Below are 27009 nucleotides of genomic sequence, written 5' to 3'. Positions count from 1 at the left end.
GGTTATCAACACATTTGGACCTACTAACTAACCCTGTAATTAGAATGGCATGGTGGGCTTCATGCAAAACAATTTAGTTAAAATTAATTTGGAAAAACATCTAAGACCCTATCAAAATAGTGGTTGGTACGTGAAAGAAAGTAAAGAAATAGCATAGAAAGAATTGCATCTTGTTATACCTTTCTTCAAAGAGTCAGCAAGAGGTGGTTTCTTCGTCAGGTGGGCATCTGTCTGGTCAGCGTCGGCACTGGGCAATGAAAGGGATTGGCTCAGCCACGGTTGGACTCTAAAATAACTGAACCAACTTAGAAGACATTAAGCTAAGGAATCAGCATAAACTGCATTGATTCAATTTCCCTATGAGGATAGATATGGGAGAAAGAATATCTGGAACTACGTTGCTCCACGAACAGGACTCTAACAAGAATAGAAAGGAATGGCTTATCGTTTTACAAAGTGCAGTCTGGATATAATAAAGTCCCTAAAGTATTTTCTCACACCGTCATTGGTACATTTACAGTAGGACCAATAGTTTATAAATTTGAAATCTGAAATATAACTTAGCTGTCTTTCACGTCGATGATTGACTCCTCTTCTCCTGTTCCCATCGTCAGGTTCGTCAGGTAACTTTTTAGTTGCGATCCTAGCTGCAGTCAATGCGGCCATTGTTCAATCCTGGGAACAGCTTCTTCTCATCCATCAAACCTACAATGTATCCATTTCTAGTGCAAGACATTTCAACAAGCCATTCTCATGAGAACGTTTAAGACATTTACAAATCGCTTGGTCAGCGCCGAGTGACCAATATATAATATTAATTCTCTGCTTTCTCAGAACATTTACAAATAGTTATTTGTACCATGTAACATAAATTGAGGCTCGGTCAACTAGGCCCAATCTCGTAATTAATCAATGCCTACTATTAGTTAAGCAAATACATAGTATAAAAATGTTAATACGATTCACTAATACATTTTATTCCACATGTGCACAACATTTAAAACTATAAATGTGAGTTCATTATTAATTTGTGGTACATCTCATGGTGGCCACATCGGTGGGCACATTCTCCAAGACATACCGTTCTCTCTATGTTATCCTAATTCATGTAAATTATTGACATTCAATCAAAGCAAATGTATTTGTAATTAATTCAGGGGGGGAACAATCTTTCAGTGTACCCATCAGGGGCTAGTTGGTGACTTTATGAGAGGAAGCCTTCCAGCTTATCAGACTGATCTACACGTTATGCGGCTACATGGGAAAAACAGAACAAAGTTGCATCCATGGGGTCAGGTTGTTTTACTACTTTGCTAAATTGTGAACATTTGCAGAGGTTCACTGGGCAGGGTGCCTGTCAGGTGATCAGAGTCATTAGTAAAAACTCAGAAATTGGGTTTCAGTTTCACTTCAGTATTTAATACACTATACCTCTCCAGTGCATACACAGCTGCATGCTCCTCATCTCCTTCACAATACGAGTAGATGGCCCAACGATAACCTCTTATGCAGCTTTGTGCTGTGAAACTGCTAGAAAACACAGAACAAGCAGTTGTTTGTTTCAGTGTCTCTCTTATTTTGCAGCTACTAGTGGAGTTGGAAAAGGCGAACATTACAATTGGCTCACAACCCGTCTACTTCAGCAAGGATGGAGACCTGCCAGTGGGCTATGACCTTATCATGTGGAACTGGAGGGGAAGAGGTCGGGTGCCTGACTTTCGCGTGGTCGGAAAATACGATGCCATGGAAAACTCACTGCAGATCAATGGAGATGGGATTCACTGGTTCACAGGAAGTGATGAGGTGAGAAGACGTAATACCTGATGGCTGTGATGAGCAAGTTTAATGTACATTTATGTTGTTAGAAAAGCCAGCACTTGCTTAGCAAGTTCACAATATCTGCATACGTTAATTACTGTAGACATGGAGAGCATTTTCTGATAGCATATCCACTTGAGACAGCTCGTTTCAGGCAAGGCATTCACCCCACACCTAATATGCTGAGACCGAGAGTGCTTGTTAGTTAACTTGAATACACTGCCATTAGATTGAGCTATATTTACCAATTTGACTGTCCAAAAAGTGCTTTCTTGAGACTACTGCCTTTGAGGGAGATGGGTCTCAGCAAAGGTAACATTATATCAGGGCAGCTGCCACTGAATGCTGGTGCCGGGGTGAGACGGGCGCGATGGGACTGGGGGGTTAAAACAAAATGTAATAAATGTTTTTTTAAAACACCTTCGAGGGTAGAGGCTTTTGTGTCCCCTCTGTCCTCTTCTGGTTCCCAGGTGCATACAGGCTCCCAGCCAATCATGACACTGCTGTCAACAGCATGAGAGCAGCATCGTGATTAGTCTGAGCAGCCTGCTTTGCCACTCAGACTGTGGGTAGGTGCCTGGGCATGTTTTGCACTCGGCTGTTCAATACAGCCAGGTAGAGAACATGCAAAGTGTGCATATCTGTTTGTCTGGCCCAACACAGCGGGCCAAACAGAAATGCACACATTGGGGTGGATAGTCCTTCTCCGGACCCCTCCCTCCAGCCAGCCCTGCCTCGCCCCTTGCTAGAAGGAAAAATAAAATGATAATATGATGGCGTACGTTATCATCATTTTATTTTTCCTTGTTTGAAAATCCAGTGGGGCGAACCTTCTCCGACTTAGCGGAGGAGCCACCCCTGCTGATTATATATGTTTTGAGGAAAAACGTTCACTTCCCTTCAGCGCAAAACATTGAGGGCCTTACTTATACTTTTTGGTGCAAAACTGCACTTACGCAGTTTTGCACCAAAATGTTTTGCACTGGCTTGCACCATTTTTAGCACCAGCTGGGCACCATATTTCTGGAATGGTGCAAGCTGGTGCAAAGGGTAGGCTAGCGTAAAAAAAAATGACGTTAGACAGGTTAGAGTAAAAATAAATGACTCTAACCAGATTAGCGTCATTTTTTGACGCTATGGGGCATATTTATACTCTGCACTGAATTAGCGTTATTTTTTTTTACTCTAATTCGGTGCAATACTTTGGTGCTAGACCCTTCGAGCGAAAATTTATGGTATTAAAGTCATATTTGGAAGTGGAAACCTACCTTGCCTTAATAAGATGCAAGGTAGGCGTCCCTGTGCAAAAAAAGACTCTGTCTCGTCTCCACTCACACCTGCATGTACTACATCCTTAGCCACTACCTCCATTACCAGCACGCCCATCACCACACACCGCTCACGTGCAATCACCACCCCCACCACCATGCACACGTCCCCTGTGTCCTCTCCCAGTGTGTCTGTGAGCCCTCCTCCCAAAGTACACAAACGCAGGCACACACCCACCCAACAGCCATCCACCTCACAACAGCCTCCAGCCCATGTACCTTCACCCAAATTCAGCAGACGTACGCCTCCTACAACCACTACCCCTTCCTCCTCTCCCAAACCCCCTCCATCTACCCATCCCAGTGTGTCTAAAAAACTTTTCCTGGCTAACATTGGCCTCTTCCGTACACCTCCCCCCCGTCCTTCCCCTAGGGCCAGACTTTCCAGGTCCCAGCCCAGCACCTCAGCTACCACATCCCCAGGCACAGTGGTGCCAACAACTGCGGGGTCAGGGAGTGCGCCAACCATCAGGGCTGCCAGTGTGCCACGGAGCGAGGGCAAGAACATTCCGCCACCTGCCAAGGTTAAAAAGGTGCCCACATCCCGCAGGGAGAAGCCGAAAACACCTGCCACCAAGGGGTCAGCGAAAACAAAAGGGGATAGTGGCAAGACATCTGCACCACCATCAAAAGTGGGGAAGGGCCAAAAACTGAAGGGCAGGTCAGGAGAGGGCATGGTGGCACCGACTGGGGGACCAGTGTCACACCTTCTGTCCATGTTCATGCCAAACTGTATGGCAGCGAACACCCCCACATGCACCGCCACCTGCACTGCCACCTGTACCGCCTCTGGCACGTCTACAGCCGCTGCAACAGTCCCCGGCCTCTTCCCCGGTGGGCAGCCATCCAAGATTGCAGGAGACATCCAGCTTTCTCCCTCAGCAGGTGCTGACACATGCCCTGCTGCCACAGACCCCGCCGCCAGCACCGCCGCCACAGACCCCGCAGCCAGCACCGCTGCCACAGACCCCACCGCCAGCACCGCCGCCACAGACCCAGCAGCCAGTACCGCCGCCACAGACCCCGCCGCCAGCACCGCCGCCACAGACCCTGCAGCCAGCACCTTGCCACAGACCCGCAGCCAGCACCGCCATGACTCACACCGCCGCAAGCACCACCAGCGGTCCCGCGACATGCCTACCATCCCCAGTGCTCAGTCGTCCAAGGCTGGTGGTGAGTTCCAGGACAATGGGCAGCTTCCATGAAGCATTACTGTCATCACTGTTGTCACCTGCAGGTGGAATGCGAAGCAGCAGCAGTGTGGGGTATGTCGCAGCCTCCATGACATATCATGCTACCTGTACCTCGGCAATCTCATGGCACACACACCCAGGTGAGGGAATTGTACCGGCCACACTGCAAGTGGAGCACTCTGGGCACCAAGCCCCCTCTAGAACCAGTGGAGATTCACATCCACTACCTCAGTCCTTGGCAGGATGAAGCACTCTGGGCACAAAGCCCCCTCCAGAACCAGTGGAGAAAGGCATCCACTTGAGAGACTGTGACTTTGCACTCCCCAGGATAAAGCAGTGGGCAAACCACCCACTTGAGAGACTTGATAGACTGTGGCTTTGCACTCCCCAGGATAAAGCAGTGGGCAAACCACCCACTGGAGAGACTTGAGAGACTGTGGCTTTGCACTCCCCAGGATAAAGCAGTGGGCACCCCACCCTCTGGAGAGACTTGAGGGACTGTGGCTTTGCACTCCCCAGGATACATCAATGGGCATGGAGCCCCCTCATGCATCAGTGGCGTTGTGCGTTCATCTGGCTGGGGTGTCCCCCTCCCCTGAGGTGCCTGTTTCATTTCGATCTGATGCCCCTGCAGTGTTCTCTCCGTTTCCAGGCAGGTGTCATGTGTGGGCTTCGCCCATGCACTTTGGGCCCAGTGGTCCACGGACAATGAGTGGTGCACTATTCGGACTTGTGTAGTTGGTGTACATAATTGTGTTTACTGGATTTTTAACTTTGATAATGAGCTTTCACATGATTACATGTGTTCAAATCAATTCCTTTTGTCCTTGCTTTCTTCCAGGGGGTGTGGGGGGTGTATGTGTACTGTTGCTGCATGTATTTGTGTGTATGGTGTTGTGGGTGGGGGTGGGGGTGTTGCGTGTTGCATGTGTGTGTGTCACTCTTTTTTCCCTCCTCCCTCCCCTGTGTTGTAGGTGCAGAACTCACCGTGGTCGTCGCCGCCGTTGTTGGTGCTCCTGATAGAAGAGAAGGAAGACCAGTATCGGCAGTATCTGCAATTCGGGCTCCATGGCGTCCTGGTTCCTCGTGAGGTGTGGAGAGGTGAGTGTTTTTCCTTCTGTGCACTGTTTCCGCCATGTTTTTGTTTGCGTTGGTTCCTCCCCGGAAAAGGTGGCAGATAGCCATCTTATGATAGGGTGGGCAGTACATTGTCTTCCGCCTGTCTGTTGGCGGTGTCCGCCGCGCTGTTTGTTTGTACCGCTGTGGCGGTCGGAGTGTTAAAGTGGCTGTCTATGTTGGCGGTTTCCGCCATGGTCGTAATCCCATTTTTTTTCCCACCAGCCTGTTTGTGGTATTACCGCCACTTTAACAACGACCGCCAGGGTTGTAATGAGGGCCAATGTGTGTTAATATTCACCTATTCCTGAGATTAATAAATCATTGTGCTGTACGAACAATTTGTTACACGTGGTTAAAAGAAATACAGACCAAGAACTATAAGAATAGCTGGAGCATTAGAGACACATTACTGTGACCCAAATACAATGCTAAACAAATAGGCAGATATGGCAGACCCCAGCACTCCATTACTCTGTCAATCACAGAGGCACTGGGAGGTGTGAGGAAGGCACACTGTCCTTTTGAAAGTGGGCTCTGTGTCTGCTGTTTGGGGGCACTGTGGAATAGGAGGCCGTGAACAGTGAGGAGCGGAGGGGATGTACCCTTTGGCAGGGGAAGGTGTGGTTGTGTCCTGTTGAAAGAGGCCGCCGTGCTCTGCTTGCTTGTGAAATCAACCCAGTTCTGTGAGGCGGGGCTGCCTTGTATGCAGTTTGATCCCAATCTGTTTGCAGCCACCCGGCTCAGGACCCCAAACAACCTGCACAATACACAGGGTCTCAATGACAACGCTAATTATATTTTGGGTTTCTTCTTATTTTTCTCATGGAGATGAGCAAGAAATGAACAGCATGAAGTAGGTGTTCAGACCAAGGAGGCGTAAATAGATGCATTACTCAGCCCCTCTGGTTTCAGCCTTCTGTTGCAGGTGAGATAATTTAACTCTTAAGCTTGAGTTGGTTGTGACCTCCTGTGGTGTGCAGGGAATATTTCAGCAGGGGATAAAAAGGAAGAGATGAAGGGGGTGGGGGTGATTGCTCAGCAGCAGTATCTGGTGGGATGTGCTCCTGCTTGTAACCTTCTGTGCACATCTGCACAGAGCCACTCCCACAATATCTTGCAGCCATGTGAGAGAAAGCAGGCCACTCCATAAGTGGGCACGAGGGTACCCTAAGTGTGCATTGGACCCACGCTGACCACTTCCTATGGTAACACAGCTCCCTGTGACCACAGACATGCCCTGAATGCTGAGCCTCAGCTCCGAGTGATTGCTGGGAGCAGATCTCATCCTCAACGGGAGCAGCACCCGGCAAGCATTAGCTGCAGAGCTATTAACAGCACCTTCAGAAGTCTGAGCACACACACTGGACACGCACCTCCCTCCCCAGGACCTGTGGAATGTTTATGGGGCCCACCCTCCCAAAGTGGTCTGCTTCGTATTGCAATGATGGAGAGTGAGTGCCGACAAGCGAAGGGCAGTACTCTTTATCTCACGGGTCACTCTTGGGTCCTGCAGCACTATTATCTCTGGGGTCCTCACTCGTCTCTGGCCCCTATAAGTGTGAAACACGAACGAAGATTCAAAGAACGTAAATTATACAGTTGCAGAGTATTTTATAACCGGCCGGATTTGAACGTGCCGCGTACTTAGCTTACATGACGGGCGGCAACGCGACCGGGCCCGTCCTTCCACTTTTTCTGACTTGGAAAATCCGTCCGGTTATAAAATACTCTGCAACTGTATAATTTACGTTCTTTGAATCTTCGTTCGTGTTTCACACTTATTTTACAAATGACCCTTGACCCCATATTGGAACTTACTACTCGCCCTGAAGAAGCCCAAGTATATAGGGCGAAACGCGTTGGCTGCTGGGTTGTTTCTCTTCATAAATCTATTGTGGCATCAAGTATCTCTGACCAAATAAACTTTCTGGAATAAATCTACGAAAATCCACGTTATTATATGTTCAACAAATTGGGACTCTTCTGAATTATTATTTATATTTTTATAATTGATGGTGGTGCACAACCCACTTCATTGTTCTTTAATATTTGGGGCGTTTTAACTCACCCCTTTGGTTCCTTTGTGCAGTAGGAACTTAGTTGGTAGTGCACATTACACTCTACTGTATTATGTGTCATTTATGTACATTGTGAGTATTCAGAAACTACTAGGGATTGATGCGTTCCTCCTTTGGGCTTACTGCACTTGGTTTTGATTTACAGGTGCACTAGTTTTTGCAAATTTGAAAATGACATCATCCCCAGGCTGGTTGTACTGTACTGCTGACAAAACACGTGGGCCTACAAGACCTAAAGAAAGAACTATGAAGGAGGTGACCTTCAATGTAATTCGGAATGGAAACATCTAATTCCCTTAAGAGCAAAGGCTCTCGGCGTACCTAACAGCCACACATTTTCGGTAAATACACTGGGCGTGAACACTGCCCTGGGTGTCTGGTGACGGAGCGAGGACACTGAGGGCATGGTTAATGATACATGCTTCTGGCGCCAAACAACCCGTGGAATTCGTCACGTCCTCCTCTGGTAGGAACCAGCAACGCAATCTGTTTTAAAAATCCAAGCATGCGAAGTGCAGCTGGTTAAAAACACAAAAGTGATGAAGGGTCTCCTGAGGAGATTGGGCGCTGTGCCTCAGTTTAGAGGCCTACAGTTTGCAGCCGCTCTCTTTCAGTCCGTGCTTTAAATGGGCCGGTACTGTCGGTACGGAGTACCGGCACTTTTTTATTTTGAAAGGGAGAGTACCTTCACTTCTCAAGAAAAACGTAGTACCAGCACTTCTCAGAAACAAGCAGGTACTCTGTAACAGAGTACCTGCACTTTTATTTTTCCATTTCAAGCACTGCCGATGACTCTACGTCCCTTACATAGCCAACGCACTGAATTTAAACAAAATGAGCAGTCACCCTCACTGTCCGGTGCTTCATGGAAGACTCGTGACGTTTGCCTCCAGGCGTGCATGAGAGTTCAATTCACTGTTCACTAGCTCATCCCTCTGGTCCCACCTGGTGACTCCTGAGCCAATCTAGACGCTGCTCCCTTTCGGTAAAACAGCATGAGAGCAGCACAAGAATTGGCTGGGTCAGAGGCTGCTAATGCTCCTTTAGTGACTTATAATTGCCCTCACCTCCACCTCCCCCCATGCTCTTAGCATTGCAGGTAGACAAGTGTTCAAGTGCACATGTTTGGCTGATCAGAGCAAGGTCCTCATCCAACCCGACGTTCCTCTAATGAGACCCAGAGCTGTTTCACATCACATCATTCATTCAAGCTCCACCCCCAAACCCACGTCCAACTCCGCCCAACCTCACCTGACTACTGTAAAACAGCAAATTGCCCAGGCTATGCCACACACTGCTGGTGCTAATAAACAGTGTCACTTGGGAATCAAAAGTAAAGGAATCATTCAATAAGGGGGGGAGGAGCAACACCCCATGCCCCAATGAAGAAACCACTTTTGATTATGCTACTTTCGACACCATAAATCTTCACCCTGATTTGAACTCTAACCTTTACTCTAATCCAGTGGTTCCCAAATTTATTAGAACCACCACCCACTGTTTAGAGCAACAAACTTTCTCAATCCACCTAAACGTAATGGACATGAGGCAGGCATGTTTTTTTAATGTATTTAAAGCATCATGTGGTAGCACATTGTCATTTACAGACAGCGCATTTTTTATTTAGATGGCCACTAAATTTGAACAGTTTTTCTGATAAAACTATGTAGCAGGCAAATGATAATGTGTGAAAATAGAGTTTCTGTGAATATTTATCATTTGTACATCCCCAAGAAAAGTGTCTTGATTGTTTTGATCAATACAATTTGTTGTGTGTTCCAAAAACTCAACCTCCTACAGCCTTTCGTTCACATTCCCTGTAGTCCAGCAAGTTTGTCACATTATTCATTCTAAAAAGAAAAGTAAACAGCAATTCCCATGTTAAATTTTTTTTTAAAACAGTCTGACATTTAACCTCTGTCTTTGAAGCTGGGCAAATATAACAACATAAACACTGAATTTAAAGGCATCTTTATTTATTGCTCTGACTTTCCCGATCCACCCAAAATCTGCTGATGACCCACCATTGGGTCGAAACCCACAGAATGTGAAACCATGGTCTAATCTCTAGACTCTTAATCCTGACAGTAAACATATCCCGTAAACTTAAACTTAAACTTATTCAATTTTCTGTTATTTAAAACTTATATGCTTTGTTTGAAGTTCGGTGGAATATCTAATCTTTACGTTAAGTCAGTGTTTTGAGAGAAGGCACTCGCTATATAGCTGAGTTCCCGTCCAGGTGCTCCAACCAAGAGGCACCGTGATTAACTTTTGGAAATACTATGCCAATAACACAGATGCTGATGATAAAGGCACCCATCTTAGTTCAAGCTTTGAATTCCATCCATTTACTGCACTCGTGTTCAGTGCAACATAAATAAATGTACATCAGATTTAAGCAATTGAATAGTACATCTCAAATCATGGTAAAACATCACCATAGTCATCCTTTGTTAATATCTGTTTGTTCGAGGTGAAATTCGTTTAAGAAATTTACTGTAACACATTCTCTACTAATCTACGGTGCAGAGGCTTCTGCATTGCTCCCAAAATGATTGAAGCAAACCCCTTGATCTGTTGGACTGTCCTGTTTTGCTTTTCATGCCCTTCAATGGCTCCATTTAGAACTGCCATACTCAAGCCGCTTAAAAGACTATGCTTCTAAAATCTGCAAATTGTAGTCAAGCTTGCCCCCATAGCATATTTCTCCAAGGTTTTTATGGTAAGTGAGAGTTTGTGTGAATTATTGGGTTCACTTATTCATAAAAACTTAAGTCAGGCACCAGCTCCCCCAATCTGAATAGTCTTCACCATGAACAAGAGATCCTGGCTCCCTCTTCACCCCTGTTGGGGCTCAGCTTTTCCCCCATCTAGCACATGAGGACTTTCTGTGCCAGTTGTATACACTATTCTTTGCAAGTCCTGGGTACCCTTTTGTTCACCTTTCTTCTTCCACCAGTGTCTGTGAAGACATGGTAAGCGCTACAGTGCCACTGATGGGAAAACTATCCAGGTCACGTTCTTTGCTCAGAATTCTCAACTATGGTCTAAACTATGTTGTGCTAAGATTTTTATACCCTATTCTTTGCAAGTCCTGGGTACCCTTTTGTTCACCTTTCTTCTTCCACCAGTGTCTGTGAAGACATGGTAAGCGCTACAGTGCCACTGATGGGGAAACTATCCAGGTCACGTTCTTTGCTCAGAATTCTCAACTATGGTCTAAACTATGTTGTGCTAATATTTTTTGCGTTGGTGGTTGATACTGCATCAGTCTGCTGCCTCTGCAACATCAGAGCGCCATGCATACAGGGGAATACAACGGCAGAGGGTATCGTTAGATGAGTAAATGCTAGGTGAGCTGTTAATCACTGGGCATAGCGCCTTCGGTCAGGAAGAATTTGAAAACAGATTTCCTGGGCGGGTAGTTGTTCTTGGTGGGGGGAGGGGGGCTTGTAAGTGGCAAAGAATCAAGGATTGACAAAATCAGTTCAATAAAAAAGAATATTTAAATAAACGAAGATAATTTACTGAAAGGTATAAGATTGGTTTGTGTAAAGTGTTTTTCTTCTACTGAGTGCATCCTAACATGTTTTCTTTTTGATAAAACCATACATATTAATTTTTTCCTAATATTTTCTGAGGCCCCCCCGTCCAATTGTTCTCAAAAGTGTCAACCAGGCCAGATGAAGAGGGTGAAGGACTACAACTCTTGCTGTTACGAATGCGAGGATTGTCCAGCTGGATTCTTCCAGAACATCAGTGATGGTAAGCACCGGTAAGGAACAGCTTCAGGACCTCAACTCACACTGATGAGTTAAGCAGTGATTTAGGGTCAGTGGTCACAGTGTGAAATGAAAAAAATCAGTTTTGACTTAACACAAAATGACTACACTGAGATCATCAAAAAATAAAGGATGCTCATATAATTCTTGGAAGCACCGTTAGCCCTTTCAGCAAGAGTAAGCAATCCTCCTTTCTTGATCACAATATGCATTTTTGCAAATGACGTTAAACACAATATGCATTTCATGCCTTCCAAAACCGGTAAGCCCTCACTCCAAAAGTAAAAATCCTATAAGTGCTGTCAGTTTCTAGAGGCCCCATTACGAAAAGACCAGTCTCTTCAGAGGGAGATACTATAGCGCAATTATTGGTTTTAGCTGATATCTCCACTCAGGTTGCAGTTCATCAAGATTTTCTAGGCCAAGAATGGGGAATAACACGAAGAGCCCAGAATTACAAGATCCCCTTCCGCTTGCAATTCTATGATTATTCTCCTTTTTCCATGCACATTTTCCAACTGATTTGAGCATTTCTATTCACTGGGTGCATTCCAGAGTACAGTACAATTCAGAATCATGCGGGTGCCAATCGGCATGACACAGAATGAGGGCCTCGCCATGTACTGCTAATTACCCTAGATATTACACCACTCATGACATCTATGGCATCATTGATAATATCACTGTAATATTTGCAATACAATTATTGATGAGAAAACTGTGCATGGTGAGGGCGTGAGTTATAGTTACCTTAGGGCACAAGAAAGATCTCTGACTATAACGGCTGAATTTATATGGATTTGTGCGCGTAAATTCTGAACCTAACTATAATGTTTCTGTAACCTTTCATTTTTTAGTGAACTTCTAAGGTTTTTTAAATTTTATTTCCTAACTATAATGTCCCTGTAACCTTTGTTTTTTTCAGTGAATATAGATACATATTGGGGGTGTTACTACCCCGTGAGACTTTGCGTGTTGCTGGCACAGGAATAAGCGGTATTTTGTTTGGATATATATATATATATATATATATATATTTCAGTGCTCTTGATGCAATAAATGGAGATCTCAGATTGAACAATAGTGCGTCCTTTTCCTGCTCAAGGGCAAATGAGAAGTTGTTGTGATATATATCTGTATATATATACATATATATATATATATATATATATATATATATATATATATATATATATATATATATACATATATATATATATATATATATATATAAGTTTCCAGGAAGTATTGCTGCAAGTTGTCTATCCATAAGATGCTCTACATTCTTTAAATTGCTTCCATTTGTGCCTCCTTCCTAGACCCGCAAAAGTGTACTCCTTGCCCCACGCACCAGTGGTCCGATGAGAAAAGCACTGAATGCCAGGAACGGACCCTTGAATATCCAAGATGGGAGGATGCTGCCAGCATCCTGGTGGCCATCCTGACAGTCCTTGGTCTTCTGCTCACTGCAGCCATCGCAATCATCTTCATCCGGAACCGGCACACACCAGCTGTCCACAGCGCAGGATGCCTTCCATCACTCCTGATGCTCTTCTCTTTAGCATGTGTTTTCTGCAGTTTCTACTTCTTCATTGGTGAACCAAGTCTTCTCCAGTGTCGAATCCGGCAGCCATTGTTTTCTGGAAGTTTTGCTGTCTGTCTCTCAGTGCTTCTCTCAAAATCACTGAAGTTGTCCGGCATGAGTCCCCCCAGAACCTGCCTTTGCAGCCCTTCTTACATGTATGTCTCTGTTCTTATGAGCTTGTGCATGCAGGTAGGGCTTTGCTTCTCCTGGTACTTCTGGAATCCACCTGTTGTGGTGCAAAACCCCAACATTTCAGCATCCACTCTCGTGGTTGAGTGCCAAGAAGGTTCCTTAACCGGGTTCGGCCTTCTGATCATTCACAATTGTCTTCTGGCCATCACCTGCTTCATGCTCAACTTCTTGGGACGCACCCCCAGTAAAGCCTACCCCACAAACAGGAATATCACCTTCTCCATGCTCATATACTTCATTGCTTGGGCATTTTTCATCCCTGTCCATGTGACATCCAAAGGGAAGAACGTCCCATTCTTCCAAGTTGGCTCAGGGTTAATAAGTGTCTTTGGTATCCTTGTGGCCTATTTCATGCCCCGGTGTTACATCATAATGTGCAGACCAGAATTTAACATGCATCTCTATTTTCAGAGCTTCAGACCGGAGACCTTGTCAACTCCAGGTGTTACTACTTCTTCTGACCTGGTTCCAAAAGAATGACAGAAAAAATATAAAAACTCTTGGTCCGAGGGTTAAATGTCACAAGGTCAAAACCAGCCATGTCCCATGATTTATCAAAGTTTGTCAGAGTATGAATAGGAAAAAATGATTTTGTATCATATTTGCACCCTCTGAAATAATTTAGAGAATATCAGTGCTGACCCTGGAATTAGCTGCTTCGGTACCTTTGTAAAATTGAGTGAAATATATTTTCTTGACTATGGGGGTCATTATGACCCTGGCTGTGAGTGGTAATGTGGTGGCAATGCAGTCAACAGGCTGGCGGTACATACCGCCACAATATGAGATTGGCGGGTTGGCTGCAGCCAACCCAAAACTTCTCCACTCCTACAGCCTGACGGTATGAGCCGCCGGGCCCGAGATGTCTATCTCCAGCCCAGCGACCAGCATAGTACTGGAGACGACATTATAAGCCTGCCTACCACCATGTTTTTTTCGTGGTGTTAGCAGCGTCACGAAAACCATGGCAGTAGACTCTACCAGTGACAGGGAATTCCTTCCCTGTCACAGGTAGGCTTTTCACCCACCCCCGCAACACTCACCTGACACCCTCCACCCCACTCCATCCAAACTCCCCCATCCCCTCTGATCCTCACACACACACCCACCCCCTTTGATCTTCACACACACCCTTCTCCCCCCATAAACTCACACACCCGCAGGCAAGCATTCTTACAGACATGCTCACACACATTCTTATAATGATCACACTGACGTTCAGACATGCACTCACTTCACCATTCTTACACACAAACAACCACGCAAACAACACAACACACACTGATGCATTAACACACACATTCATGCACACACTCAGACACACACACACACACACAACAACCCCCACCCTCCCACCCACCTCCCCTGTCAGAAGCCCGATTTACCTTGGTCGAGGAGGTCTTCCGGCAGGGAACAGAAAGGGGCACTGTTACCGGCAGCAGCGCCCCGCCAGCAAAACACCACCAGGCCGTATTACTGGACATAATATGGCTGGCGGAGTTCTACTGGCGTGGCAGTGCTGGTGGTAGCAGCGCCAGCTTACTACCGTCCGCCAGTGTCTTATCCAGGTGACTGGTTGACACCTGTTCGGTATAAGTCAATAAGGACGCTCAATGAAGGACCACACGCCAATTATGAATACAATTTAGCTTTACTAGAATTTCAGGTGAATATATGTATTTAGCACATCAACAATAGTAGAATAAGAATAGCAATGAAAAGCATCTACTTATATATGAGTACACTACAAAGAGCACCTATGCATATATATAAGCAAAGAGTTCATTGACAGATATAAGCTTTGATTAACTGTATACCAAAATGCATCACACTACGATGATCAGGAAGCAAAATATAAACGAGTGGAATACTTCAGATAAGCTTTGATTTACTACACACCAAAATGCATGTTTCAATTACTGCAGCAGGCTCACATTACGATGTTCAGAAAGCAAAATATAAACAAGCTGAATACTTCAGATTAGCTTTGATTAACTGCATACCAAAATGCATGTTTCAATTACTGCAGCAAGCTCACACTACGATGTTCAGAAAGCAAAATATAAACGAGCTGAATACTTCAGATTATGAACACAGTGCAAGCATAATAATCAATCAAAATAATAGAGCAGAGAAACAAAGGCCTTTCATCCCTGTGTGGAACTTAACTTAGTCCACGAAATGCTGGGAAGCCCTCTACCGCCTGCTTGGACCTCTCTCCCCCTCAAGCGTCACGGTCTCTGAACAGCAAAACAAGGAGGCAGCGCTGGGCCATGGCAGCTTTCACAACCCCATCTGCGAGCTTCAAATCCCTCATCCGCACTTCAGTGCTTAAATAACTCGAAGCTTGGATTCTATCTCTTTCTGGCATTTTCTAGCTATGTTATCAGCACTAGTCTCTTGGCTGCTCTGCCCTTCCCCAGCCTTTGTTTTCATTCCATCTTCTCCCTGTACTCTCATTCTCAAGGTTGAGCAGAGTCTCCTACACAAACAAGCTTGAAAATATTACCATGAACTTTTCCACGTTGTTCGGGGGTTTCAGCAGGCATCACGCTCATCTACACTGCTCAAGCTAATTAACCCTTCGCATCACAATGTCTTCCGCACCTTTCCCTATACTGATCAGCCAGTATGATCACTTCCGGATTTCCACCCTTATTGTGGCAGAAGTCAGGCAGTGCTCATAATATGGCAGACGGATGGTAGCCGCGGTGACGGTATGATGGCGACTGTCACCGCAGCGTTAGGCGCTCTTTAACACTAATGTTATAATGATGACCAATATCTTTTAAGTATCAAAAGGGACACACTTGGTGTTTTCAGTCATTTCCAGTGCAACATTTTTCAAGAAAATGGATCAGTTTCTTGATTGAGTGCAGGTGGGCCCTAATGGGTGTTTACTCTTTCCATAAAGCAATATGCTGTAGTGGGATAGGAAGGATTCCTTACTAATTCAATGGGACTCTTTCTCCTCTGTCTGCGCTCCATTGTTCTCCTAAGAGCAAAGCTACATATCCATTCTTTTACAAAATTCCAAAATAAATAAAGAAATAAGTATTCATTTACCTCTCAACTTCCCACTGTGAGAAATTGGGTTGTTGGTTGACTGAGGTGTGTGCCCAGTTCAAGCAACAATCACAGACCCTTGCAAGGTGAACCACAAAATGTCACTAAATCAACCTGTGCTTAACCCTGGGTAATGTGGTGCAAAAAGCAGTGAGGATTAACTTAGGGGCAATGTTTATGCAGCACACAAACATCAAGAAAATGAAAACACAACACAAGAAAAATTAAAAACCAGTTTAGAAAAATAGAGTAATTTGTAAAACTTTATGTGACACCAAAACAACCAACCAAAAATCCAATCAGTAGAATGGGAGTTAATCATTTTTAGTTTAAGGTTCAAAACAGTGCCTAAAATATAAAAGTGCAAACCAAGGACATCTGTTCACGTTTAGCACTACAACCAAGAACCCAGGAGTGAAAGGAGACCTCTTGGGGGTTCAGGACTCACTCGAGCTGGATCAAAGTGCGGGTTTAATATGGCGGAAGCCTGTTATGTCCCTGTGGCTCTGAACAGAAGGCCAGCAAACTAGCCCTTGGAGTCACTTCCAGTAGTTCTGGTTGCAGGCGTAGAAGCAGGGTTCAACAGCAGGGTTGGCCTCTGAGGGTTCAAGGCAGGCTCTAGACAGCAAAGCAGTCCTTCCAAGTACAGCAGCCATCTGGCAGAATCCCCAGCAGGTTACAGCAGCAGGCAATCCTCTGAGATTCCTTCCAGGGGTCCAGTAGTGAACTGAAGAGAGGGTTTAAGAGTTACATTTTTATACCCTGGTGCCATGCTCCTAGATGGTGGGAAATGTTTCTGGAAATGCTCTTCGAAATTCTAGGAGTTTCCTTCCTCCTCTGCCCTGGCTCCAAGCTGGCTGCAGTAACAATACAGGGTTGTTTAGCCTATGTTGGGGAGACAGGGCAATGTCTATTTAGGTACAAATGGGGCTGTGCTCAGCTCTGCCCCCCATCAAGCGACTTAATGCCCTGTCGAGGCACACCTAACCCCACTATTGTGTGACTATAGGGGTAAATTCACAAAGTCTAACTGTCAGCTGTACCCAGTCATATGACCGAAAACAGGCTGCAGGAACAAAGGGCTGTTGGAAATGGCCTGTCTGCAGGGTCACCCCCAAACTTTTTGTCTTCCTCCTCTTCTTTTTCTGACCTCCTTTTTGCTGACTTTAGGACTCTGGACACTTTACCATTGCTAACCAGTGCTAAAGTGCATGTGCTCTCTCCCTAAAAACATGGGAGCATTGGCTCATACCCAAATGGCATATTTAATTTATTTGTAAGCCCCTAGTAAAGTACACTACATGAACCCAGGGCCTGTAAATTAAATGCTACTAGTGGGCACGCAGCACTGATTGTGCCACCCACATAAGTACCGTCTTAACCATGTCTCAGGCCTGCCATTGCAAGGCGTGGGTGTGCAGTGTCACTGCCACTTCGACTTGGCATTAAATTAAAACGTACTTGCCAAGCCCTAAACTCCCCTTTTTCTATATATACGTCACCCCTAAGGTAGGCCCTAGGTAACCCATAGGGCACGGAGCTATGTAAGTAAAAGGCACGACATGTACATGTGTGTTTTATATGTCCTGGTAGTGTAAAACTACTAAATTTGTTTTCCACTACTATGAGGCCTGTTCCTTTCATAAGCTAGGATTCGGGATACCCTCATAAACCCAGTGGTAGATTCTGATCTGAAAGGGGTAACCAAGTCATATTTAGTATGGTGAGAATCGTTATAGAAAATCCTGCTTATTGGCGAGGTTGGACTTTTTAGTACTATTTTAGAAATGCCACTTCTAGAAAGTGAGCATTTCTCTACACTTAAAATCCATCTGTGTCTGACAGCCTGTCTCCATCCATGTCTGGCTGGGCTGGTTGACAGCTCCCTTGTGCATTTCACTCAGACAACCACAAACACAGGATACTGAGTCACACCTTCACTCACCTGCATACTGAATAGGACTTCTTGGGCTGGGAGGGTGAAGGGCCTGACACTTACATTTCAAAAGCTAGTGGCCTGCCCTCACACAATGGACTGCCTAACACCCTACTGGGACCCTGGCAGATAGACCTGTACTGAAAGGGGACCTTGTGCACTTCAAAACCACTCTTTGAAGTCTCCAGCACATCTTTGTGTTTGTAAACTGGGTCTCTGACCCCACCAACTCATACAATTCTGGACCTGAACCTGTCAAGAGGAACTGCCTGGCTGCCCAAAGGACACATCTGGACTGCTTTGCTGAGAAGGACTGCTGCCCTGCTGTTGCCCTGCTGCCCTCTGTCTTTGTTGAAAATTACTCTCCAAGGGCTTGGATTGAGCTTGCCTCCTGTTTTCTGAAGTCTCAGGGCCAAAAAGACTTCATCTCCTCAGGAAACTCCTTGTGTGCAAAAAATTGACGCACAGCCTGCCGGAAACGCCGCACAGCCGTTTTGCGACCAAGAAATCATCGCACAGCCGAACTGGGAAGACACAGCCCAACTTCCCAAGTGAAGATTTGATGCAGCGCCTGCATTGCGACTTAAAATTCACCGCACAGCCCTACAGGATCGAAGCACAGCCAAGCCGGTACGACGCAGCCTGATTCCCTGAGTGGAAACCGATGCAGCGCCTGCCATGTGACAGAAAATTCTACCATCGCCACACTGGATCGATGAAAAGCCCATGCCGCACGGAAAGAAACAACGCATCATCTGTGTTGCGCCAGAAAATCCAACGCACACCTTATTTTTCCCCACATCTCCTCCATTGGGGTCTCCGTGTGCATACATTTTTGTTGCAAACCAGGTACTTTGGGCAACCAAGAGACAACTGTTGATTTCTAAGACTTAAGACTCCTTTTAATCTTGCAAAAGTGATATTTTGAATTGTGCTTATTGAATCTTTATCGTTTTAACCTTAATTTAACCAGATAAATATCTTATATTTTTCTAAACCTGTGTGGTGTATTTGTGTGGTGTTTTCACTGTGTAAATGGATGACTTATTGCACAAAACCTTACATATTGCCTTCTAAGTTAAGCCTGACTGCTCAGTGCCAAGCTACCAGAGGGTGGGCGCAAGATAATTTGGATTGTGTGTGACTTAGCCTGACTAGGGTTGTGATCCCTATTTGGACAAGGGTGTATACTCCGCAACTAGAGACCCCATTTCTAACAATGGCTAACAGCAGAAAAATATCAACTTTCTAAATGTGTAATTTTCAAAATTGAAAAATCTGACTTTACCGTTAAAAGGGATTTATCAATAAAATCTGAAGGTGTTTCACTACCAGGACATATAAAACTTAAAAGTACATGTCCAACCTTTCAATTACACCGTACCTCGCTCTACGTGCTATTAGGGCTTTCCTTAGGGGTGACATATGTAATAAAAGGGGAATTTAAGGCTTGACAAGTCGGTTTATATGCCAAGTCAACATGGCAGTATGACACTGCATTCAGGCTGCAAAGGCAGGCCTGGGTCAAGTTTTAGAGGGCTACTTAAGTGGGTGGCACAACAAGTGCTGCCTGCCCACTAGTAGCACTTCATTTACAGGCCCTGGATATATGGTATATGGTATACCACCCTACAAAGGACTTACAAGAAAATTAAATATACCATTTAGTTATATGCCAACTGTACAATGTTTTAGGGAGAGAGCACAAGCACTTTAGAAGTGGTTAGCAGTGGCCTAAGGCCAACAAAAACAAATTAAACAACAGGTAAAAGGAGGAAGGCATCAAGTTTGGGGATGACCCCGTAGAAAGGGTATTTACAATACCCACCACCTTAATCCACTCGTCAAATTAGATCACACCCCAAAACCACTCAACAACTTTCAGTTTGCAGTAGGCAGGGTGAATTACTTGGCATTTGAAAACTCAGCATATCATACTTAAAAACATTGAAGTATCATTACACTTTTAAGTATCGTACAATAAAATAGGAGACACTTTGGTCTATTTTTAAAATAAGGTAAAATAATCCATATCATTTTAGTTCTTTGGAAGGAATTTTGCCACATTGGAAACGCCAAGGGCCTGCTTTATGAAACGGTTAGCACCGCATTTGTGTCATTTTTTGTGACGCAAAAGCGGCACAAACATAGAAAATATAATTATATTTTGTAAGTTTGTGGTACTTTGGCATCACAAAAATGACGCAAAGGCACCACTAACTTTTCATAAATCAGGCCCCAAGTGCATGAAATACATGAGAATGTACAGAGGCGTGTCAGACGTTTTTGTGGTGCCGAAGTCAAATAATTCAGGGTAGCCTCCCATACAACAAGCACCTGTTTCTAAGATTAAAAAACACGCCCTGCATAGAAAGAAAAGTCACATCAGATACAACATCTTGTGCCATCTCGTAGTATAATCTGCCTCACCAATATTAAACCAGGGCGGTTTCATCTAAAATCCATAAATAAATGTTACAGCACGAGGGCCGGACTGCAGAATAATCCCCCTTTTGAACCTCCCTACTGACGGTCATGTAAAGACTATATAAAAGGAGAAGGACCAAACAAAGCACATTCAATTTGCAGATGTAACCAAATGGAACGAGAGAGAGGTAATGGAGAGAAAGTGGGAGTGTGAGATTGAGAAAGAGGGTGCAATTAATAAGCGAGAACAACGAAATGAAGGGAAGGGAAGAGAGAGACATAGAGAATAAAGGGCAAACCTCTGTCTCTATTTGGCAATAGGAAAGCACACTGCTTTGTGTTAGGGTTTGTCTTGTTATTTTGCAGTTTTAATACATGGTCTGTTTCTCCCTCCTGGTGCTAAATGCCCTTATCACTTTCATTCTGTAATTATTCGCCCAGCTCTGAGCACAACTCTGGTCAGAAAGCTTGTAATGTGATGATGCATCTCTGCTAGGCCTCTACAGCCCTGTTCTACTCATGTCTTATTCTCCCTGTATTAAATTCAGGTGTAAAGTTGTGGGCCCTAGGTCCTCCTGCAGTGGAAAAAAGATACAGACACATAACTAGCCATGAGAGCTCAGGCTCCTTTAATTGATAGGCCCATATCACTTGTGACGCCTGTGGTGGGTGGGTGCAGTGAGTGTAAAGGGCCAGCCCTCATGGAGTAGCTGGATGCAAATTACGTGTCTAGCAAGACCCTACATCCCTCCCAAACCTTAATGAGTACAAAAACAAGGCCAACCTGTAAAAATAAATACACAAAAGCTGACACCACTGAGTCTCTCAGTCTTTTGAGACAGTCCGTAGGACAGCACTGGACAAGTGGACAGGTGCACCTGGGAGCACCCCGGACATCACTGCTCGCCTGTGGTGGATGGGTGCGGTGCTCTCTTCCACAAACCCGGCACTCTCTAGAGCAACCTTAAGGCTTGAGATGGGCCTGCGAAGCGCTTTTGTTCAAGGTCTCACTGGGGTTGTACGCTGGGTGGTTAGCATGATGAACTGTGGTGACGATTCTTTGAGGTCACTATTAAAAAAAGAAGTCTTGGCCGGCAGCAGGACAAAATGCACCATTCCATGAATTTTATACACGCCACTGAGCTCCTACAGTTAGACCCTGCCTCTATTCCCACACTTCCTCAGTCACAGTTAAAAGCCATTTTTTAGACATTAACTTGGCTCGCAAGCCTTCGCCGAGATAAAAAGGCCTGCCCACCCAGGCAGGGCTTTCAATCTGCAACTGACACTATCCTTTTGAGGAAAATGCAGACCTACCTCAGCTGGAACCTGCCTCACAGGATCAGGCGATTCTGGCTCCTACTGCGTCAGGGGCTGCTTCCCCTCAATACATTGCAGGCCAGATAGTATGGATCTTCAGCCACTTGCAATCTTTGTCATAATGGTGATCAAGACCTGAACCATGTAGTTTTCATATGCCCAGCCTTGCTGTTGTTCCGCCGTAAGTGGATACGCCCTATCTCTCTCAAATTTGCTTTACCTACTGCTCCTGAGCTAATGCTGGCCTTTTCTGATCCCCCTAATAAGATGTTTTGCTACAGAGTTTTTAACCTTTTCAAAAGCTTTTCATCTCTGTATTAAATTTAATTATCAAATTCTGTTTAAAGTTTGCTCAGGAATAATGTTTGTTTTATGTGATTGGATGCTTCTGGGGGTGGGTGGTTGTCGTATATATAATATTGTGTTATTTCTTCATTTTATGTATTTATTCTTTATATGTGGACCTCTATAGAGTTCTGTAACATAATAAACTTGAAACTTGAAAAACTTCAATGGGTGAGGTGAGTGTAAAGGATCAGCCCTCAGGTAGTAGCTGGAAGCAAACTACATTTCTAGCAAGACGCTACATCCCTCCCAAACTTTAAGGAATACAAAAACAAGTCCAACCTGTTAAAATAAATACACAAAAACTAGACACCACTGAGTCTCTCAGTCTATTGAGACAGTCCGTAAGACAGCAGTGGACAAGTGGACAGGTGCAGCTGGGAGCACCCCGGACATCACTGCTCGCATCCATGTTGTACCAAGATTACTCTGGGCATGAACACAGCACAGATGGAGTCCGGATCCTTCAACAGCATGCCAGTTGGGATACAGTCCACCTATGCGATGTGGGTTGGTCCTAACTGGTCTCATGGTGCTGGAGTTAGTGTCAACAGTTCAAACTGAGGTGCATCAGGAGCATCAGTGGAGCCTGCTGCAAAGGTTTCTCTCAGGGTGTCTTGGCTCCATGAAGGACAACCCTGCAAGGACTTAGAAGACATTGACGATGTTTGGACATCTTCCTCTGAGGCCCGGTGCCTTCCGGTACCTTGTCAGTGGAGTAGCTTCAGACTTATCTCTCGTGTCTGGATTCCCTCATGCAGGAATTCCCTTGAGGCCCTTTTCGCTGCATTGCCACAGAACTGCGTCGGCTGTACAGGTCTGCGTGTGAGCCACTGCAGGACCGCCAACAGGGCCACAGCGGAGTCCCTCGTGCAACCACAAGGGAAGAAGACTCATGGTTGGGTGTGCTCTTGCCAGCAAGACCCAGGTGCATGTGGGACTAGCAGGTAGTCTCCGGATGGTTTGTCCTTCACAGTGCCAGGTGTGCCTTCTTTGTTTCTTGGTGGTTCGCAGGTGTAAGGCTCCACTTCTGCAGTGAGATGCTCCTTTGGTGGTTACAGTGTTGCACATGGCAAAGATGATGTTGTTGCCATTTGATGACATGTACATCAGGTGGTGATGATGTGCATGGAGTGAGAGTGACAGGAGAGTCTTCCGGTCCTTGTAGTTCAACATGGTTCTTCTACTACGACATGTGTGGTTGCTAGCAGGGATGCCATCTGCATCAAGCATCTACTAATGGTGGCTGTAAGGTCGCACTGTGAAGCGTGTGGCAGAAACGCAGTTCGCGGATACTGGCGGCTTACTTTTGGTTCTCCAGCTAGGTTATCACCAGTGACATCATTTCACCTCAGGGGCTGGCTTGTATTGGTAGTTGCACTCTCAGGTAGTGGTTAGAGTCCTCTGTCTTGTCACCCATTCTTCATTTCTCCTGTGCACCTGTGGTTGTCTGGTTTTTCAGTGTGACAGGTCTCTCACACATGTTTCTTTACTCTCCTTTTCAATTCTAATTCGAGATGTGGCATTGTGCCAAGCTCTCTTCTTCTTCAGGTACAATGTGGCACCAGGCCAGGTCCTCTTTGCATGAACCTCACGCTGTTCCCGTCCTGTTCAAAGGACTGTGCATCTTCTCTTGCCGTGGACCTCTCGCAGTTCCTGTCCTGTTCGTAGGACTATGCATCTTCTCCCGTCATGGACCTCTCTCAGGTCCTGTCCTGCTCATAGGACTGCACATTGTCTCTCAAGGTTGGTGTGGCATCCACCAACACTCCGCATGTCCCCTCCTCAGGGATATTCTTGGTGCTCTGCTACTTGGATGGCAGGTAACCTTTCTTCTGCCTCTTCGTCATTCGAAAGTGCAGTGCTTGTTGCTTTGTGGCACGACTGGTCACTCGTTGTGACGTCCTTGGTGACAGGTCAAAGGTGGCATTTCTGTGCTGGGGCGACCGGCTGGTAGGTCTCTTTCATTCAGCCGTATATTGTCTCTGCTCATTCTGCCGGTGCTCAGGTTGCAGTGCTGTACAGTGCTTCTCCTGCTGGGCTGCCAGGCACGTAGCTACCTGATAGCTCTCTTAGCAGATGGGCTCAAGAAGACTGGGGCAGTTATTGTCGTTCTGCTCCCTAGAGTAGTGTCTGTATTGGGTAGTCTACTCTGAGCGCTTACATCCTCCTTATCCTGGACTCTGCTATTGTGCTGTTGTGCTCCTGCGTGACTTTCAGGGGCACTGTGGTGGTGCTGCTGGGCAGAGACCATGAGTGTATCTCTTTCACTCCTGCGATGCAGATTTCCTGATCGCTGTTTGTTCCCCGTTGAGTCATTTCTCATGGAGTCTCTTTTATTCAGCGGGCCTCTTTATTGGTGGGTCGTTGGTGCAGGGTGCAGGGAAGTCTTAGGCTGCATGTAAACGTCCACTGGACCCATGTGTGGTGCACATTGGCCCTCCTTTTCACTGTGGCGTAGGCCTTGATTATCGCTCCACACAGTGTGCCCACACCCTGATTCCCCCAGAAGAGGGAACACTGGGCCTGATTTTACCCACCTAGCAATCTTGCCCATAACATCAGACGAGGCTCAATCTTCAATATCAGCTAAGCCCAGCCCCTTCCAACCCCTTGTATGGCATGGAGGAGCACATAATGCTTCTCCCTGACAGCCTAAGCCTCTCTTGCTCTCTGGCCTCTCCTTTCTCCTGCCATCTTGCTATGGCTCATAGCAGTGAATGTATCCCCATTTTGGGACTCTGCACTGATTTGGTCTCAGTAATTACGAATCTGCGTGTTATTCCCCATTCCAGGAACATATCTCAGAATATCCTTATTTAATCCCAGGAACACGGTACTTCTACATTGCCTTTCTCATAAATGAGGCCCTAATGGTCAGGTCTTAATTATGGATTTTCCATCTCACTCTTTATCATCAAAGATTCTTCATTTTGCCCTGACTTTGATTTCCTAAAGATCTTGAGACAGATTTACTAACATTTTGTCATGGTTGGGCCACTTTTTAACGTGCAGCCACAACAGAAAATGCTAGTAGATATTTACAAAGCCACGCAATGGGTGATTTGCACTACTTTGCGCGGCTTGTAAGGAAATGTAACGCAACACTGCAGCATGCACTGCCTTGTATTACATTTTGTTCTGGGAGGTGTTCCATGGGCGAAGCGTGGGTGTTCCCATGCATCTACCTATGGATTTCATGCTATCCCAGAGTTACAAGGGTTTGTAAGCCTGGGATTGTATGAAATCACTACTCCTCCCAGAGGATCATCTAATGAGGAGAACATATTTTTTCTCATTTAAGGATTGCCAGGGATCGCCCCTGGCCTGCCCCTTGTGACCCTTGTCACTGCCTTTGTGACCCCTGGCCCCAGTGGAAGCAAAATCACTGGTATGGAACAAGTGGGCAGCTTGTCCTAATAGATGTCTGTTCGGCCTCCACTTTCCTGGTTTTCTGCCATTTTTTTTTCATTACACAAATAGTAAATAATTGTATCCAATGCAGTGGACAAATTGGAGTACAGTTAGCTGCAATAGAATAAGTAAAAATGCTTTTAAGTGCATATTGTATGCGTGCTTGTGGGTGAAAGTGTGTTTATGGGAGAGAGTGTGTGAACAGGTGTGTATGTGTAAGCATGTGTGTGTGAGTGAAAGTAAAGGTCAAGTTATGTACGTTGTCAATTCCGCTATCCCTGACATTTTGGTTAACTAACGTCCATGGTTCAGGGATTGTTTTGTGCAGGATGGTGTCCCGTCCTGCACAAAACAATTCTGCTTGTAATACAGGCACGCTTGCATCGCGGTGGAAGGTGTCTGCGTTGGGGCTAGGCTGCCTGGACCTCTCCAGCGATATAAGAGAGCAGGAGTACGTCATATCTTAATAGAGATGCTGTAGGTCTTCTCTCTCCCTTTCACACAACGAAGCGCAGCATGTAGCCTTTCTGCCCTGCGTTGCGTGAAAGGGTAGTAAGTCTGTCCCACTGTCCTGAGGACTGAGACCAAAACTTACTTGCCTCAAGTTTGTACAAAAATATCTATACAAAGAACTGGTCTTGACAGATGTGTTTTCATTGAGATGTTTATATGCATCGCTAGAATATTCTTGTTGGTGTTAGACTACCTTTCAGGAGGCACGGGTGGTAAAGCGTTACTGTTGGGGCAGGCGATGTACCTAATTGATGTATGTATGATGATACGAATATTCCATGATCCTACGTTTCTTTTAAATTCATTTAATAATGCCTTTAATTTGAAAAACACGCCTACTGCTATGGCCTTCATTACCAGAGGCCTATAACTCCAGATGGGACTGGTAACAGGAGTTAATGCCTGGAATAGAGGTGACAAGAGTAAAATACCACTACTCCCAAGTTTTTCACTAAGAGAATTGAAGTGCTCAAATGAGGAAAGTGTGAGGTGAAAAAGAACCCTCAAATAAGGAATAATAGTCAGGAGTTGATGGGGAAACACAGAATCCTGCAGTTATTCTCGATATCTAAAGGGCAAACTTGTTGTGATCCGGTATTCCTGTAAATCGGCCTGTCCAAACGGTGGCAAATTCGTATCGCCACCTATGTTATTTGTGTAATCTGGATATGTAGGTGCAAAACTGCACACCGATGCATTATATGTAATTCAACCCCAGTGCTAAGGAGCAGTGTGTCGACCTTGAAAAATGAAGCGTTCAGAAACCCTTGCAGATGCAAACCTGCTTCCTCGAAATGCAAATCCTGTCCGAGGCGCAGAGAGGATGTTATTTTACCGGCACCTCTGTGGCTGGTTCACTCCCAGAGCTCTCCCATCGGCATTCGAGCACC

At 45.5% G+C, this 27009-nt stretch overlaps 1 protein-coding gene across 1 annotated transcript in view; it reads left to right on the top strand.

Annotated features, from left to right (window-relative positions):
- Nucleotides 1–13578, top strand: part of LOC138301784 (taste receptor type 1 member 3-like) — a 49358-nt gene extending 35780 nt beyond the window's left edge. Inside the window, exons 5-7 of the mRNA XM_069242286.1 lie at nucleotides 1585–1803; nucleotides 11208–11304; nucleotides 12641–13578. Of these exons, the coding sequence (XP_069098387.1) occupies nucleotides 1585–1803; nucleotides 11208–11304; nucleotides 12641–13578 (1254 nt within the window). The remainder of the gene's footprint in view (nucleotides 1–1584; nucleotides 1804–11207; nucleotides 11305–12640) is intronic.
- Nucleotides 13579–27009: the final 13431 nt, after the last annotated feature.

Source organism: Pleurodeles waltl, chromosome 6 (genome assembly GCF_031143425.1).
Source record: "Pleurodeles waltl isolate 20211129_DDA chromosome 6, aPleWal1.hap1.20221129, whole genome shotgun sequence".
Classification (NCBI taxonomy): Eukaryota; Metazoa; Chordata; class Amphibia; order Caudata; family Salamandridae; genus Pleurodeles; species Pleurodeles waltl.
The sequence above is the reverse complement of the archived record's forward strand: the minus strand, read 5'-3'. Positions and strand labels throughout refer to the sequence as shown.